The sequence below is a fragment of the Lepidochelys kempii genome, chromosome 6, assembly GCF_965140285.1.
Source record: "Lepidochelys kempii isolate rLepKem1 chromosome 6, rLepKem1.hap1, whole genome shotgun sequence".
In the NCBI taxonomy this organism is placed as follows: Eukaryota; Metazoa; Chordata; order Testudines; family Cheloniidae; genus Lepidochelys; species Lepidochelys kempii.
In genome coordinates, this window is record NC_136385.1 from 59,982,892 (window position 1) to 60,001,194 (window position 18,303).

General features: G+C 49.6%; 1 protein-coding gene across 2 annotated transcripts in view; it reads left to right on the forward strand.

The window, feature by feature from the left end:
* Window positions 1–3,089: 3,089 nt before the first annotated feature.
* The window catches only part of MAPK8IP1 (mitogen-activated protein kinase 8 interacting protein 1), a 48,070-nt gene continuing 32,856 nt past the window's right edge, over window positions 3,090–18,303 (forward strand). Inside the window, exons 1-2 of one of the 2 annotated variants that reach the window (XM_073348139.1) lie at window positions 3,090–3,500; window positions 16,577–16,682. In XM_073348139.1, the coding sequence (XP_073204240.1) occupies window positions 3,415–3,500; window positions 16,577–16,682 (192 nt within the window). In that variant the 5' untranslated portion in view covers window positions 3,090–3,414. The remainder of the gene's footprint in view (window positions 3,501–16,576; window positions 16,683–18,303) is intronic. The other variant, XM_073348140.2, reaches the window with a different exon arrangement.

The window sequence follows — 18,303 nt, forward strand, 5'->3', positions numbered from 1 at the left end:
TTAAAATGTTTAAGATGCTTCATTTAAAATTAAATTAAAATGCAGAGCCCTCCGGACTGGTGGCCAGGGCCCGGGCAGTGTGAGTGCCACTGAAAATCAGCTTGCGTGCCTCCTTTGGCACACATGCCATAGGTTGCCTACCCCGGTATAAAGATTAGCATATAGTACCAGTGTGAGCACCCTAAGACCATGGGATCAAAAACTCAAAGCTGGCAAAAGGAAAAACCCTTCCATACAATGTATGAAAGACATGTGGAACTCAGTGAGCCTATGAGGAGTGTTTCAAAGCAAGACTAGATGTTGATATGGATAATGTGAACATCCATGGCTACAACAGAGAATTAAATATATCTTACTTTCTGTTTCAGGCTATATCCCAAATTGTATCTCCATAACTGTCCCCCACGGTGCTCCTCGCATCTTTCCTGCTTCAGAGCCTAGTCAGGCATTTTCTGAGACACATTTCTAAGTATATTTATCACTATCTGGTTCAAGTGCTTGACTAGCCCAGGGGACTGGTGGTGATAGGAATATTACCCACAAGGTGGGTGAGGATGGTAATAACTTTTATTAGACCAACTTCTGTTGATGAAAGAGAGATGCTTTTGAGCTTACACAGAGCTCTTCATAGGAATAAAAAGACAATTCCAGGTACCCTAATGTCCTATAGAGTGCCTCATAAGGGCAGAGGCTAAGTGGGAGCCTCTATCTGATTCCACCTTGAACCGCACAGTTGCCAATTTTCACGTAGCAAATAAGCACCCCAACTTTCACAATAAGCCAAAAATCAAGCTAATACCATTTCAAAACAAGGCCAAAACAAGGCAATCCCTAAGAACCCCAACACTCTATGTGACTAGATCCCCTTGGCATGCAGTCTGGGACTGTGGTGGGCCTGCTGTGCACTCCGACTCTCCCCCACTTGCCCCTGCTTGCCGGGAGTTGATCAAAAAAAAGAAGCTACAAGCCACAAGCTACAAGCCAAAAACTAGCCAACAAACAACTCACAAGCCAATTAAGCCAAAAATGAGCCCAATTTCTGCATTTTTTTGGATTTGGCATGTCTGCTTGAACAGCAAATCTCCTCTGCTGAAAACATGATTAATCAATACCATAGCTGTGGTTCCGGCTGTATCACTGTGAGCAGGTAAAGTCTCTACCCATTTTGTAAACAGGCAGGTCCCTGTGTGAATGTACTGGCTCTCTTGGGAGGAGAATGGACTCACTGGGCCCACTTAATCAATTTGAATATCAGATCGGAGATGGTGATTCCTTTGCTCTAAAGCAATTCTCAGAACCTGACCCATGAAGGCTGGAATATGTTACAAGTGAGGCTCTCTGCACCTTTGCTCAGGTTGGGAGTAGGAGGTCTGTTTAGGATTTTCAAAGGAAAAAAAGTCTAGTTCTCTAAATATCCTAATCTTTCTTCAGGAGGAAACAGTCTGTTTGTGGAGGCAAAGTTAAAGGACAACACAATAATGAAGCTGTATAATTTCATAGAGAATTTCGTAACTCATTCCATCTCGTCAAAGCTGGTCCAAGTGATGAACCAAAGCAAAGGCCCATGACTCTAAACCAGTCCATGAATGTTATCCTTTTTGAACTCATATCTGGCAGGAGATCAAAACCCCTGGGACCATTCTGGGACTCTCAACTCTGAAGAAGCAGATGATACTCTGAATTTTAGCCATGAAGTAAATTGTCTTCAACTCTTGGAAAGGAGCTATGATACCTACTGTTCCGTAGAGATTGAAATGGCCAGTCCAGTGCCATCTACTGTGTATCCCAGGGCACAGCTGTCACACATACATATAGTAAATTGATAATAGTGGGTATGGCTACACTTAGCAGCATGTTAAAAGTCCCATTGGAGGATTAGAAATACTACCTCAAGCAACCAAAACTGTGTAAGTTGTACGCTTCTAAACACAATGCAGCTTAATGGGATCCTAGGAGTAGATGGGGAGGACATGCTAAACCTGGTACTGTGGCTTCATGTATGTTATTTCCTTAAGCAGCGCTACAAATGTTATGGGAATGATTTAAATACCATTTCAGTGCAGAATCAGCATGGGATTCTTTCTGGACCTGGTGAGATGGTTAAAGTAGAGGAGGTAGTTTTGGCCTGCTGTTTAAAGGGCAGCGAGTGGACGGAGTGGGTTGCTAGATCCTGCCATTCACAGAAATGGTGCCATTTAATTTAATTCAATTAAAATGGTTTGAAATCTGGCTTTAATCCTCCCCTTGCTTTGACCATAATGCAGACATGGTGGCCTTGGCCATGGGCCTGAGATGCAGGACAGAACCATCCCTGGGGAAAGTAGTGCTGCAGGAGAGGAAACTCCTTATCATCAATTTCTGAAAGGACCCTTGGAAAAATATTTGTATTCTAAACTGGAGAAAGGACCCACCATCCCCATTTGGGGTCAGGGTGCTGATGAACTGCTGATGGGGCATTGCCTCGGGGGTGGGGAGGGCATGGGAAATTAAAATACCCGCCCTCTCCAGACCCCTTGGAGGCTGCTGCCTAGTATCTTTAGCACCAGCCTGCCCCCTCTCTGCTGGCCCTGGCCCAGGCCCAGGCCCAGGCTGTATTTGCTGGACTCCCCTCAGCTGCTTGGCCACCAAATGGCATGGGTTGGGGCAGGGTTCTGCTGCTCTGCCTGCAATCCTAAACGCTGTGCTGAGACATCCCTGTGGGGCTGGGGGGGAGGGGGGCCTGCTGCTACCCTGGGGGGTCTCCAAGGTGGAAAGGAGGTGCCTGGCTTTGTGGGGGAGGGTCAGTAGTTCCTTGTTCCCCTCCCACTCCTTAGATCCTCAATGTTAGACATGGCCCCTGCTTTTTCTATCAATGAGCTATCATTACTTCAAAGGACCCACCTTCCCAGGAGCCTTTCACAGAGAGTATCAGAGCACTTCATCCCATGTCAACCTCCCTTCCTCAGCTCCGGCTACCCTTCTTCCTCACCCTCCGCCAGTCCCCCACACCCATCTCCCTGCTAATCCCCCTCTTTGCCCTCTGCCAGTCCAATCCCCTCCCACGCCTCCCTGCCAGCTCTGCTCGCTCCTGCTTCAGCCTTCACCCCGCCACCTCCCGCCTGTCCCGGGCGCTCCACGAGGAGCAGGACGCGCCCGGCAGCTGCCCCACCCCGTGGGACCCCTGCGCACCCTCCACCTGCTGCAGCTCGCCCGGCGGGAGGGGAAGCCAGGCTGCAGCACCCAGCTCGGGGGCATCTCTCCCTGCAGTTGCCACCCCCGGGGGCGTCCTCGGCTTTGGCTTTCAGAAGCGCCCTTCCCTGCCAGCCCCGGTGCCCGCCAAGTGAATTCCTGCCTGGCGGCCCTGCTCTCCCCTCCCCTGCCAGCATCAGCAGCATCCATCTCCCCTCCCTCCCTCCGCCTGCATGGAGAGAGAGAATGGCGGAGAGAGAGAAAGGAGCCACGTCCCCGGCCGGATCGTCTCCGTTCCTGGGGCTGCACCTGGCCTCGCCCCCCAATTTCAGGTACCGGAGCCTCCCCCCACCCCAAACCCCTCAGTCCCTTTCCCGGGGTGCGGGGGGGGGTTCGCTGCAGATCGCGTTGGCCCTGCCCCTTCCCCCACCTATCCCCGTTCTGCAGAGCCGGGCTGGGCACAGGCTGCTGCTGCATCCTCTGCTCCCCCAGCTTGCGAGCTGCTTCCCTCCGAGGCTGGGAACCAGGCGGCGGTGCCCGCTCCCCACCGAGGCTGGGCGAGGGAAGGGGTAAGCCCCCCCTTTCCTCTCATCCGAGCGGGCACGCACAGGCTGCATTGCCCTGGGCGGAGGCCGGGGTGGAACAATGCCCGCCTGGGGCTTCAGCCAGCCAGGTCCCCTCGCCCCGCCGCAGGCTCGAGGCAGTGTCACCCTCCCCCCAGGCCAGGGGGTCAAACCCGCTGTCCCCGCCCGCAGCTGCGAAGAAGCCGCCTGCCCGGGAAGAGGTGGTGGTGTCTGCCGCGGGCGGTGCTCTGCTCTCTGGAGGGGGCGGGGGTATGGGGAACGATGCCTCTGGGGGGCTCCTGCTTGTCTCCCTGCAGCCCAGTGGGGAGGGCTGGGCTCTGGGCCCTGTTTTCCCTGCTGGCTTTGTGTAGGGAGGGGCTGCAAACACAACCCTCCCCCCCCACCTCCAACCCCAAATCCCTCCACAGCCTCCTCTAGCACCCTCCTGCCCCCCAGAACCCTCTCTTCATATCCCCCTCAGATGTCTCACATACACTTCCCCCAAATACCCCCACCTCCTACCCAACTCTTCACACCTCACACACCTACCTCCAGTCCTCTCACTCCCCCTCCCAAATCCTTCCTACTTCCCACCCAAGCCCCAACGCCTCCCCCATCTTCTCCCAACCCCCCCTCCATACACACCCCTCTCAAAAGCCTTCCTCCAACCCCCCAAAACACCATTCCTCCCCAGGAAATACTTCCTTCCTCTCAAACAACCCCTTTCTTATGTACCCTAGAGACCACTACCCCAGGTACAGACCTGAAACAGAAAACAAACCCAGATGGGTGCTGCAGATTTAGAATTGATCCTCTCAGAAATACTGAGCACCCCCATCCATCTGGGACATGGAGACCTTTAATCTGAAGGCTGTGAAACTGTTCACATCATGGCCTGACAGCCCCAGGCAGAAGCAGGGACAGGAGCGGAGGTGGATTGAAGAACCTACAGCTGCCTAGCTCAGATAAGGGTACAGGTGGGCTTGGGGGGCAAGATGCTTGCCAATGACTTTTGGAGAGCAGGATTAGCAAAGGAGTGCACTGGGGGCAGGGGCAGCGCCTGGCATTTGGCCATATATAGGCCCTGTCACTATTTTTTCCTCTGATTTGGTGGGCTTGATGTCATTTGTTTTTCTGAAATTCTGAGCAGTTGTTCTCTGATTATCAGATGTGTGTGTCTTGAATGGTGGGGCACTAAGCCTAGAATTGGGTCTGAGCTGGGCAGGGAGGTGAGACCTGTTCTGTGTTGTTTATGCTGAGAGATTCTGGGGGGCAGGAGAGATGCTCTACACCTGAGATCAGAGGTAAATGTTTTACATTTGACTCTGTCGGGGGTCCAGGGATCTGACAGTTGAGGAAAGAGATTATCTGCCGTCGTTTTGGAGGGGAAGCTGATGTGGTGTTTGTGCATTGTGAGGCTGGGTGATTTACCTGTAAGGGCCCTGCCCCTGCCTGTGCAGACTGTCATTTGATTCTGGAGTTTCCTCTGCTAAACAGCTTTGTGGGGCTCTGTAAATAGCAGTCCACTCTCTTTCTTTTAGTTCTAATGCTGCCTGTTTGATTTGTTTGAAGCCATTGCATGCAACATGGCTGCATAAACCATGCAAATTAAGCAATTAAAGCTGCCTCTGGAAAGGTCCACCATGGAGAAGAGGCTCAGCCACAGAGCTGGGTAATGTGAGCTGAGCAGCAGAGCTCAGCTCAGCCTGGTCCCGTGACAGTCTCAGGCTTGCTGTGTGCTGCTGTCCTAGATACAACGTTTGTCTCCTGGGCTCTGTCCTCTCCAATGTAAACAGCAACACCCAGGTAAGAAAGAGCAAGGTGCCAGCTCCTTCTGTTGTCCAGGTCTCCAGAAGTGGAGTCCAAATTCTCAGGAAGCAGCTTTTAATGAGAAAGGGAGCAGGGAATAGTCATACCTTGTATGGGGAGGTGTCAGAGCCCTGAGATTTAATGGAGAGAACTCAGAGGTCTCTGAAGTTAGGGCAAATCATTCCAGGAGCCTGGAGTTTGGGATGAGGATCTTGGGACTGAAGGAAACAGTTTTGAGGTCTCTGAATTTGGGGATGAATTTTGAAGACCCAGAGATAATGTTGAAATATTTAGGGGTGTGAGGGGGAGTTGGACACCCCCACACACACACTTGCTTCCATGCCAGGGTGTGTTATCTGGCAGGTGTAAGCATTGGGGAGTGGGAAGCTGTGTAAACAGAGAGTATCTGGGGTGATAGAGTCCAAAAGTCACTGGCAAGCATCCTGCCCCCCAAACCCATCCTTTCTACTGTAGCCAACTCAGCTCCAGCACCTGTGAGAGGAGAGACCTCCCACTCTTGGGTTGCCTTAGGGCTTCCATTGTTCTGGGCTGAAAAGGGCAGCAGAGACTTCAGTCAAGGGTGAAGTGAAGTGCTGAATGAACCACGAGGACATGTGAATGCTGTGCTCCCGGCGCAAGGGGTATCCCACCCACATTTGCTGCTGCTATTCCTACCCCTTCTGAATGGCAACACACAGGCTCCCAGCAAAGGACAGCAGAGCCATGAGGTGGTGTATCCCCTTTAACATGGAAGAGGCACTGCCAGATAGCCCCCAAATGGAGGCGATGAGTGGGGACGAGAAGTTTTGATCAGTTATCTAGTATGAAGGCCTCACACCATCTGAAAAGGGTCTGGGAAGCAACAGTGTGGGGAGAGTGTGGGATGAGGCCCTTCTTTTCTAGGGCAGCCTCCTTGGGTGGTCACCTTGTCTCAGTGAGGGGAATTCTAGATGTTAGAGATGGAAAAGTCCCATTAGGTTCCATCTAGTCCATTTGTCCCCTGACCCAAAGGCTGGATTGGTCCCTACAATCTAGTCTCCAGGGTTGTGCCCCCATCAGCTTTAAATATCCCAAGCAATGAGGCTCCCTTCCCTTTCTTTGGGAGACAGTCCCACAGCCTCACGTACCGCACTGCCAAGAACCTCCTGAGATTCAGCCCAAGTTTTTCTTTGCACTGTCTCATCCTCCAATTCCTACTTCTACTCTGTAACAGGGTGGCTTGCCCCCTTAAGGGCTAGAGCCCTGGGGGCCAGTCAACCCTAGTTACTAAGGAGACACCCGACCAGGCTGCAGGATATCTTTCTTTGCAGTGTTATTGTCAGAAATTTTTCCTGCCACTCATTGGACTTTCTAACTCTAAATTACCTGTCAGCTGGAGGAAGAGGCCTCTGTGTGGCTGCTAATAGTTCTGTAGTCTGGTTGTGGCCATGTCGGGGATGACCAGTTGTGCAGGCCAGAGTAGAGTGTGTCAGGGCTGTCTGAGCCAGGGTGAGGGCCCAGCAGGATGAGTTTCACAGAAGGTTTTTCACCAGAGCTGTTTGCCAGCTCTCTGGGGAAGGATTGTCCACTGCTCATCCTTGAGCTGGGACAGGAGTCAGGCTGTTCCAGCTGTGTTAGTGTTTCCTAGTCTGTGCCCAGGGAGGAGGGGATAGGGATGGAGACAAGTGAAAGATGCTTCTCCTGAAATTCTGTTCCTAAAGGAGCTCTCGATAGTTGATGTAGGAGCTTCACTTTTAAAGCAGCCGTGGGGTGCAAAGCGTTATGCAAAGCTTGCAGCTGCTAGTGGCCCCAGGCCCAATTCTACACAACCCTACACCTTGTGTAGTCATTGACACCACCGGGTAAGCATTCTGACTTGGTGGTGTTTTACACCTACTTTACACTGGTGTAAATGACTGCATAAGGTGCAGAGCACCAATGAATCTGTACCCTGTCCGTAGCAGTGACCAGGTCTGAGAAAGAAGAAAGTGTGTGTGTGCGGGGGGAGCTCCCTTTAGCAGCCTGCGGACAAATCACTCTGTACTGAGTCTGAGAAGAACTTGGAAGGTAACCAGTATTCGGAAGGGAGCCATCCAGAGAAAACCTGGAAGAGATGCTGCAGGAAGTGGTGTTAGGAATGTAACAGAAGGGAGTGGTGGGTGGCAGAGATGTTTTGGGGGGATCTTTTGGCCCTGAGGCACACCCATTTCCAGCTTTTCTAATGAAGAGCCATAGCATCAGTCTAGATGCTGGACAGCAGGGCTCCTGGGAAAGCTACCCCCTAGAGGAGCTATTTGCATGGTTCAGGGAAGTTGAGTGACAATACCTGAATCCCTCTGGGAGTCTGACTATAACAAAGGGAGTTGGGCAGCATTCCTATTAGAAGGGCTTCTAAAGAGAGGGCAGTCTCTAGGAAAAGGTAATGAACCTCTTTGTATTTCCCCAGGAAGCTCAGGGGAGTCTAGGCTGAGGTGGAAATCAAGCCCTGTGCTGCAGGTTGGTTTGTCTGTTGTATGTGTTGGGGTGGCTGAGTAGTCAGCTCAGAGGCAATGGGCAGGGCATTTGTTTTAATGTTATACAAAATTAGGCTTCTCTGAGGATGTTTCTCTTTGGGTTAAGCAAAAGACCCTCTGATTCCTGTGGGGGGGAACAGGAACTAGAGCCCAGCCACAAAGGTGTTTCCCTCTAAACTAGTGCTGTACTGAATGCCCCTGTACGGTGCTGACTTGCAGATGGAATATCAGAACAAAGTCCTGACTGCTTCTGTTCATCAAAGATCTCTTTGCAATTTCGTAAGTCAGGGTGCTAGCCTTGCTATCCTGGCCAAATTCCAGCTCAGGTGATTCTGTTCTGTGATCCTACATTCCCTCCACAGGTTCAGATGGACACAGAATTATTCTTCACTTCCTTTCCTGAACTGTTGCATACATGGCTGTGTCTGTTAATCAGCTGCCAGCTCCTACCCTAGAGGTGGCTGCATTGAAGTGGCAGGTAAAGTGACTTCTGTATGTTAGTGCCCTGGAGAAACATAAGTTATTAAAATGCAACTTTTACCACTGGCTTTGGTAACTGGGGACTGCAGCTTTTGAGGTGCAGATAGAGGCAAGATGTGTCACCTGCAAAGGCACATTTGTGATTTGCCTTGCCTATGTTAAGTCACCTGGGTAGGAAACTCTTGCTAAACACAGTGTCACAGGTAACAAGGAGACTGGCCTGCTGGGTAATAAGGAGATCTCTCCATGCTCTGGGACCTGGTGCATTTTGCAGGAAGTGACCTGGCTGTCTGCTTGTTGCTCATGCAGGTGTGAGCTGTTGCTAGGAAGAGTTTGAGCACCTTGAGGGGATTCTAATGACTTCTTCCAAGCCAGTGTGGATCCCTGCAGGAGCAGGAATGAAGAAGATCAGCTGGTGTTCAGTTTTTAATGCACAAGCACCATGGACAGCTCTGTCAATGCACCTCAATTTTGAGTTGCAGCATTCCTTGCTATTCTACCTTGGGCCTTTCAAGGAGTGAAGGCTAATTTCATAACAGACACATACCTACTAAAGTGAGGCATGGTTGGACAAGAGCAGCTAGGGACGTGACAACTGAATCTTTTGCTGCTGACAGGATTTGGGTGGGTGCAGTCTTGGTCCATGAAATAATACAAAGAATTATGACTCTGATGATGGTAAAATTAATGGAAAGGAACATGTTTTAATATGTAAAAGCGGCAAAGAGTCCTGTGGCACCTTCTAGACTAACAGACGTATTGGAGCATAGGCTTTTGTGGGTGAATACCCACTTTGTCAGACTCACAAAAGCTTATGCTCCAATACGTCTGCTAGTCTATAAGGTGCCACAGGACTCTTTGCCGCTTTTACAGATCCAGACTAACACGGATACCCCTCTGATGTTTTAATATGGCAATTTACCATGCTGCCCACATCAGCCTGCATAAGCGCTCATCTTGTGGAGTGGGAGGGTGTCATGGACTGCCTTATATTCTCCCTCCTCCTCCCCTCTCCAAAGAATGGTGGGTAGATGGGACAACTCTGAAAGAGTTACCTTGTAAAGCCAACAGCCATCATGCATACTCCCTCATGCACTGCACAAAGTCTAGATCTACTTCCTTGTTCTCTTCAGAATGAGGAGGCAGAGAGACTGTGTGGTCTAGTGCAGTGTTTCTCCAGGGCCGGTCTGTGGACCAGCACCAGTCCTTGAGATCTCCCAGACACAGTTTAGGAAGGCAGCAAGCCAGTCCCTGGTATCAAAAAGGTTGAGAAACACTGGTCTAGTGGACTGAGCCTGCACGGACTTTGGGTCCTATTCCTGGTTCTGAAAGGGAGTGTGGTTTAGCAGACTGAGCATGGGACCGGGAGACAGGACTGTCATGGGCTTTGTTCCTGCCTCTGCCACTGGCTTGCTGTTGTGACCTTGGACAAGTCCCTTCTACTCTCTCTGCCTCAGTTTCACAACCTGTAACATGCAGATGATATTTCCTTTCTTTTAAGGGGGCTGTGCGTGTGAGCACCAGAGAGGTGAAACATGCTATGTAAATGCTAATCATCATTATTATTATTGTTAGCATGGCTTGAAAAATCCCCTCACCTAGGGTGAATAGGAAGCTTCTCCAGGTGAATGCCTTCAACTTATACAGAATCTGAACTTTCATTAAAAAGCAAATTTTCTGGCTCGTATGGTTGTGAGGAAAATCTTCAAGTCACCTAGGTATAATTGATGCAACTACATCTGCCTGAGTCTGCAGACTGATGGCTCCATTGCTTCTGCCAGTGCTCACAGTGAAAACTGACCAGAGCCTTATTGGGTCTGACAGCAGTTATTCAGATTTTTACAGACAGTGGTGAAACTGATCGAAATGAGGGTTGTTTCACTTTGCTATTGCTTGGGGACGCTCTGAGCAGCAGCAGAGGCAAGTGTAGGAGCTAGTCACTGAGGAGGAGGATCAAAAATGGAGGTGGGCAAATGGAGACCTACACTTGCAGCAGCCAGGAAGTTTCTGGATGGGAGGGGCAGGGGGAAATAGGTAGAGAGAGCTCTTTCTCCCTTCCATCAGCTGAGGGACTTAAAATGTATCAGACACCTACTAGCTGATATAAAAGATGGAGCCTGTGAGCCCTTGATAATCTTTATCAATGATCTGCCAGAAAATATAAAATCATTGCTGATAAAGTTTGCAGATGACACAAAAACTGGTGGAGTAGTAAATGATAAGGACAGGTCAGTTACAGAGCACTCTGGATCACTTGTTGTTCAAGTGAGTCCAATTTACCATGAGTTTTAATATAGTCAAATGTATATCTAGGAACCAGGACTGTAAATCGTAGTTGTAAGAAGGGTAACTATAAGTTGGAAAACAGAGTCTGGAAAGGATTTTGGGGTGATGGTGGATGGTCAAGTGATCATGAGCTTCCAGTGTGGTGCTGTGGCACAGCAAATGCAGTCTTTGGATGTATTATGCAAAAGAATAGTGGTAGAAATATGGAGGTGTTATTACCTCTGTATGTGGCATTGGAATGACCAATACTGGAATACTGTGTCCAGTTCTGGTGTCCACACTTTAACAATGATGCTGACAAACTAGAAAGGGTTCAGAAAAGAATGATTGGAGATCTGGAAAACCTGCCTTACAGAGAGTGAGAGTAAAGAAGCTCCCCTCTAATTAGCTTTAACTTAAAGAGAAAGCTAAGAGGTTACTTGATCATGGTCTACAAGTACCTACTTGGGGAAAAGACTGCTTATAGCAGAAGTCTCTTTAGTCTAACAGACAAAGGTATAATTACATCCAATGGCTGGAAGTTGAGGCTAGGCAAATTCAGACTAGAAATAAGGTGCACATTTTTAACAGTGAGGTAAACTGTTCCCATGGTGAATTACCCTATGGATGTGGTAGATTCCCCATCTTTTGAAATCTCTAAATCATGACTGAATCTCTTTCTAAACCATCTGCTCTAGTTTGACCACAAGTTATGAATCTGATGCAGCAGGAATCACTTGGTGAAGTTACATGACCTGTGTTATGCAGGAGGTCAGACTCTAGAAGAACATAATGGTCCCTTGTGGCCTTAAAATCTATGGCAAGCAGAGTCCAGGGACAGCTCCATGGTAGAGGTTCCAGCACCTCCCATTTCCCAGCAGCTGGAATGGGGTTGATTTTTACTGGACAGTTAGCTGTCCACATCTTCCCATCGATCTTTAGCTTAGCATGTTTAGTCCTCTGACTCCTAAGGCTTGGAATGTTACCAGACACCTCAGTGTGAGGGAGTGGGCGGGGGAGAGAGGGAGAGATGGGAAAACAAATTAGAGAGAAATTGAAGGGGAGGATATAGAGAAGAAAATATAGGGAAAGGAAGAGAGAGGAGGAAAAGAGGAAATAGACACCAAAAACAATACAGGAAAAGATGCCTCATGATTTATTATAGGAAAGAAAGAAGATGGGGGAAGTGGAATTAAAGCCAGGAAGATTACGTAAGTTACACTTTTTAAAGGATATTAAATAGAAAGTTAATTGGTGACACCTTACATTTCAGTGCAGCACCCATTAAAAAGTACACATAGTTAATTTGTTTAACTCACGAGGGGTGTGGTTTGGGGGTGTTACAACACAGGGACTCTGCCCTGTCTGGTAAGATTAGTTCTTGGGCTAGTATGTTTTGGGTACGTGTTTCAAGCCCTGATCATTGCACTCCCTGTGTCAGGGCTCAAAAGCAGCAAGAGGTCTGTCTATTATGATGCTGTCATTGGGCAGATCTTGCTTGTTCCTGTTAAACTTGTGGAATTGAATGCTTGATTACCAGAGTAGCTGTTGATATTGTTCTAACTCCCCTCCATTCTCTTAAAAGCTTGAAATGAACCCAACCTTAGCACCTGACCCAGGGGAGCTGGCTGTGCTCACTGCTGTCCTGGACCACAACATTGCCGGACCCTGGGCAGAGAGACTGTACCCAGAATGGGCCAGCAAAGGGATGTGGGGGTGGGGGGAGAAGATTTAGATCATTTCTGAAAGCACATGAAACACAAGCAGCCCCACCTTGTCCTTGGCAGGAACTTTCATGTGTGTCTAAATACTGTGCTGCCCCTTTAAATTGCTTTTTGTAGATGAAATGATGGTTCTCTCATTGACAAGTAAAAGCCACAAACTGCCCATTTCCACCTGGAACTGTGGTCCATGCAGAGGCTGACTAGATCAAGTAGGGGCCTTGCAAGGGCAGGAGAAGGTGCCTCTGCAGAGCTGGTATCAGTGATGTGGTAACTCAATGCCCCCTACCATGTCTGCTGGTGATAAGGACGGGGCTGGGGGAGGGGGAGCAGGAACTGCTATTGAGCAGGAGCCTGGCTGGCTGGCTGAGAGACTCAGCGGCCCAGGCAGAGCACAGGGCCTGGCACCATCTCAGCTCAGTGGGTTATTTTTTTTCCAAGACAGCTGATTCAATCTATTTTTAATGAGCTCCCCTAGATTGCGCAGTGGGGAGGCAGAAAGTGGCGCAGGAAGCAACGGGCTCTGAGGTGGGGCGAGCGGAGGGGCAGCACACACAGAGTTCAGCTCCTTTGAGCCTGGCTCCTCTCCCTGGGGAGAACTTCCTTGGACTGTGGCCCTGAAACAACAAGAAAGGGGTTCCTCTTAAATGCAGCTGGCCTTGAGAATGGAGTCAAGCACAGAAGAGGAGAGCTGGCTGGAGGATCAGTGGGAGAAATGGTAGGGAACTGTCGGAAGGGAGGGCTGGGAAGCAGTCAAGCACCTCTGGTTGCATCCCCTCCTTCTGCATGTGATGCTTGCAGAGCAGGAGTGAACTTGGTAGATACTTGGCCCATAGTTTATTTGCTGCATATGGGGCTGCATGGTAGCTGGGTATAGAGGAGACCAGAGCAGCCAAGACTGCTGGGTCCTCCCAATCAGAGCAGTCATGGGCTCACACGCAGGGAGCCCCTCAGTGCCTGAGGCAGGAGCAGTTGCTGGAAATGTGTTTATTTTAGCAGCAGGTGGAGGGGGTGAGAGCAGGGGAACCTCCTTAGGAAAGGGGAGTGTTAACGCAGGTGATTCATGGAGAGGGAGGGCTGACAGGGATTGGAGATCTTGGTGCCCCCAGGTGATTCTTCCAAGCTCTGGCCTGGCATATCTGCTTCCCGTGGCTGGCTATAAACGTGTGGGCTCCCCAGTGCTTACTGCAGCAAGCAGCCCTCGGATAAAGTTCTAGCTTGCATGGCTGCGCCTTGTCCCAGAGAGAGAGCTGAGCACTATCTGCTCTCCAGCCATCCCACTGGGAGAGCCTGGAGCTGCCACCCCAAGAGGTCAGTTCTGCAGCATTTGGAGTGCGGGCAGCCATAGCTTTTTGAGAGGCCTTTCTGAGAAGTCGTGGATCTTGTAAGGGCCCCGTTTTGCTCAGCTACAAGGGGGTCTCTCTCTGTCCCAGGGCCCTGACTCTCAGCAGTGCATGAGAGAATGAGCATTAGTGGCAGAACCTGTCTGACCCTGTGTAACTGGAGAGGGAATCGATTCATGCTTTGATGGTTCATTGCTAGACCTTCTCTCCCCACTTCCTACAGAAAAGCAGTCTGAGGGGGAAGCAGCTGGGGAACATGGGGTCTGGTTTCCCCCTCACTTGGCACCTTGTGTCAAAGTGTGTGTCAGTGTGTGTCAAACTCCCCCAAATCAGAATGCCAGCATTTCATGCTCATTTTGTCCCAGTGTAATAAGTGACACCAGGTGGCTGTAAGGCAGAGGAAGCTCAGGCCTGTGAAGAGGAAGCCGAGAGGGGGTGTTTGTTGAGAGCAGCTGAGGAAGCAGTGCAAATGCCGACCCCTGCAATAAAGATCAGCCGAAGGGAGCACTCTGCTGCAGGCTCTCTTTCCCCCAGGTCCTGTCTGCTCTGTGCAGATAGTAAAAGTCCCAGAGGTTTGCCCCAATGCCCTTGCCCAAAATGGCCTCTTCCCCACTGCTGGACGCTGTCAGGAGGCTGCATGCGAGAGGGACCCTCGGAGGGGAGCTAGATCCTTAGAAATATCTAGGAGACGAGATTACCCTCCCTACCCGTTTTCTTCTCTGTCTCTCTAGGAGCGGACAAGTTGACATGCTCTTCTCTAGACGTAATGCCATCTATTCCCTTGAGGTTCTTACCAGCAGGAGGGAAGGATGTTTCTTGCTGCTGCCTTGGTGTCTCAGGAGGATTCAGCAAGGACATGATTAGGGGGTAGGGTGGGGCGGGTTCCTGCTTTCTGGCACAATAACTCTGCTGCCTTGGCATCCAGGACCGATGGGGATCTAAACAAACCTGAAGAGTGAGATAGGCCAAGGGTCTTTGAAAGGTCATTCTGAGAAGCAGTGGATTATGTAAATTATTCCACCTGCCTTTCCTCACTTGTATCACCTGGAGCCCTGACCCATTCCCCTTCCTGCTCTTCCAGATCCCAGCGTGACCTTGCCTCTGTTCCTTTATTGGGGCCTTCTCTTCTCCATGGACCATGTTAGCCATTGCGGTTTTCTGGACAAAATCTCTGCTCCAGCTAGATTCGGACACTGGTGATGAAAATGCTCTTCTGTATGAGTAGAGAAAATAGCCTGCAACCTTATCTACACACACAACTTGCACTAATTTAACTAAACTGGCTTAAAAACTGATTTAAATTTAAACAGGTGCAAACCCCTGTGTAGCCGCTCTGATTTCAGTTTAAGAGTAGCGTATTTTGGTTTACCATAATCTGTTTTTAAACATATTATTCTGAACAAAAAGAAGCCACTTGTAAACTGAAATAACAGTCTCTACAACAAAGTTCCACTAAATCAGTTTAAAACCACATCTCTAGTTAAAATGGTGCAAATTTGTATGTAGACGAGACTAGAGACTGTTCGGTTTACAGACATGCTAAATGAGAGATGTATGAGGGAGGTATATAAAATAACTAATGTTTGGACAAGGGAAATTGGGTGCTCCTATTCACATGCTCTCCGAATACAAGAATAAGGGGGTGTGCAATGAAACTGCTAAAAGGAAATGCATTTGTAAACAAGGCACAATTAGCCTGTGGAAATCACTACCACAAAGTACCACTGAAAGCCAAGAGCTTAGATGGATTCAAAAAAGAATTGAGTATTTTTATGGATAATGATAGACAGTAAATGTAAAAAAGGAAAATATATACATCTCCTGTGTTTTAGAGCATAAACCAGCCACTAACTGCCAGGAGTTGTTTCACATAATGTGTTGATTCACATAATTGTCCACTCTGGGGATTTCTTGTACCTTCCTCTGAAGCATCTGCCACTGACTCCTGTCAGAGTAGGTTACCTGATTAGATGGATCCTAGTCCATCTCAGTTGGGCTGACACTTCCTGTGTTCCTAATATAGGATCTTGTTCCTAAAAGGTTAATTCTCTGGTTCCACCCAGCTATGCGTTGTTGTTGGGAATAGGGGCAAGAGAATGCAGATTCTTCCTGCCCCCTCTACTTCCTTCCCCAGCCCTTTCCTACTTTGGGACCCCTTGTATTTTCCTTTGTGTGCAGTAGCTGGTATTCTTTGAGCCCAGGCCAAGCAGCAATATGTACAGTAGCACTCTTCTCCCTGGAAGCCACAAGGCCCTGCCTGGAGAGCATCAGACCCCAGCACAGCACTATCCAGACCAGTACACGTGCTGATCTTCCCAGAAGGGGTCTGGCCACGGTCTCCCCACCAACACACTTTGAGAGACAGCTTTCTGGGCCTTGTTGATGAAGAGCAATGCTGAAGACACCTCGACAGAAGGCATCCAGCAGGGTCACCACAGACTGTATCCAAACCTGGCACTGTGGGAGGAGCAGAGCTGGTGGGGAGCTCTACCCCTATTCAAGAGGTAGATCTCACATGTCTTCCCAATATAGACTGGAGAAACTACCCCCAATCCCTCTTTTCTAGCCCAGGTACAATGCTCCCTGCTGGTATGCACCCCATTTAACAATGCATCTTGTAAGTGTCACACTCCCTCCCACCTTTCCTGATGGGCCCAGTGCTGGGAGCCTGATGCTGCCCAGACAGCTCTGTGGGCATTTCCTAGCAGTAACTGCATGGTCTTTGCCTCCACCAGGCTCACCCATGACATCAGCCTTGAAGAGTTTGAGGATGAAGACCTCTCTGAAATCACCGATGAGTGTGGAATCAGCCTGCACTGTAAGGACAGCCTGGCCTCCCGGGTAAGGATGCCAATAGCCCTTGGGGATGTGGTGGAGTGGGGAGCCAGGAACCTGGGCAGGAGGGACAAAGTTGTCTGATTTAATTCAGAATACACTGGTGTGGCTCGTGGAAATTGCAGGTCCCACCTTGTGGCCTGGCTGCTTGGATCAATATGTAGCCTGGCAGCTGGGCTCTGCAGTATCCATCAGCTGCATCCGTATGAATGATAAGGCAGCATCAGGCCATGCTGTCAAATTCTGTGGACCACACTGTGACCAGCATGGACCCTTTTAACCCCAGCCCAATGGAAGTCTCTCCCCATCTGACCCTGGCACAGAACCTATTAACCTCCCACCTTCCGTCTTGATGGCCTTCTTGTCCCTTTTGATGCCAGTGCAAAACTCCATTATCCCTACCCGCACCCTGACGAGCTATCTCCCCATCTGACCCTGGCACAGATTCTATTACTCCCAGCCCAAGGGAGAGCTCTTTCAGTCTGACCCCATTGCAGGCCCTGGTACCTAAGGAAGTGCGTGTGAAACCATCTCAGGTAAATCTGTAAGTTTCCTGCTGATGTCCTTATGATTCCAAGGCACCAAGTTCTGGCAGTTCCTGTCAGCAACACCATGACTGGGCCACCATTAGAGTGGTTCTCTCTCACTGTGGGAGGGGGCTGAAGTGAAAGGTGAAAGCCCTTTGAGCAGTTGGAAGCAGGCCAGGGGATTTGCTATGTCTGTGCCTTTTCTCTGTTTTATTCATGGAGCACGGTACTAATGAGCTAGCCTTCCGCAGCTAGAATAAATCCCTCAGAGAAGAAGCGAAAGACATGCCCCTGTCCCCAGGGAGCTCCATGCTGATCCAGGCAGGAGCTCAGGGGAGGAGCATTTCTGGAGAAGATCTTAGGGGGATTTGAATGAGGAGAGAGAATTGGACAGACAATGGAAGATAGGACATGCCATACCAGATGAGACCAGTGGTTCTTGTAGTACAGTATCCTGTCTCTGATAATGGCTAGTACCAGACATTTCAGAGGAAGGTGCAAGAAACCTTGAAATGGACAATCAAAGAGTCCCCTGTTCCTGGGGGAAGCTTCTTCTCTACCCCATCAGTTAGTGGCTGGTTCGACTGAAGCAGGAGGATTTATATTCCTTGTATGTTTCTAAGCTTAGCTAATGTAACTCTGGGTGTTCCCATTATCCATTTAAATGCTGAATCCTTTTTGAATCTGATGAAGTTCCAAGCATAAAGGGCACACCCGCAAGTGAAGAAGCAAATCCAAGACAGCGAAAGGGCTAGGGTGAGCGTAGGGTAGTGGCAGAAATGTAGGTTCTGGGTGAAGGGTGATGTTCTGTAGGGCGTTGTAGGTGGGTGAGAAGCTGGAATCTGATGGGATAGGGGATAGGGAGCAGTTGGAATGTTTTTGCCCTAGCCTGATTTCCAGTTTCATAGTGGGCTGTCATACCTCCTTGAGGAGGTGTGGGCACACAGACAGTCAGCTCTGGATCTCTGTTTGTCTGGCAATACAGCAAACTTATCAAATCTGAGGGCAAAGTTGCCTGAGGATCAGCCACGTTTTTCTGTGGGCCAGTGGAAGCAATAGCAGAAGGTATATCAACCGCCTCCTTGACTAAGGGTCTTTCC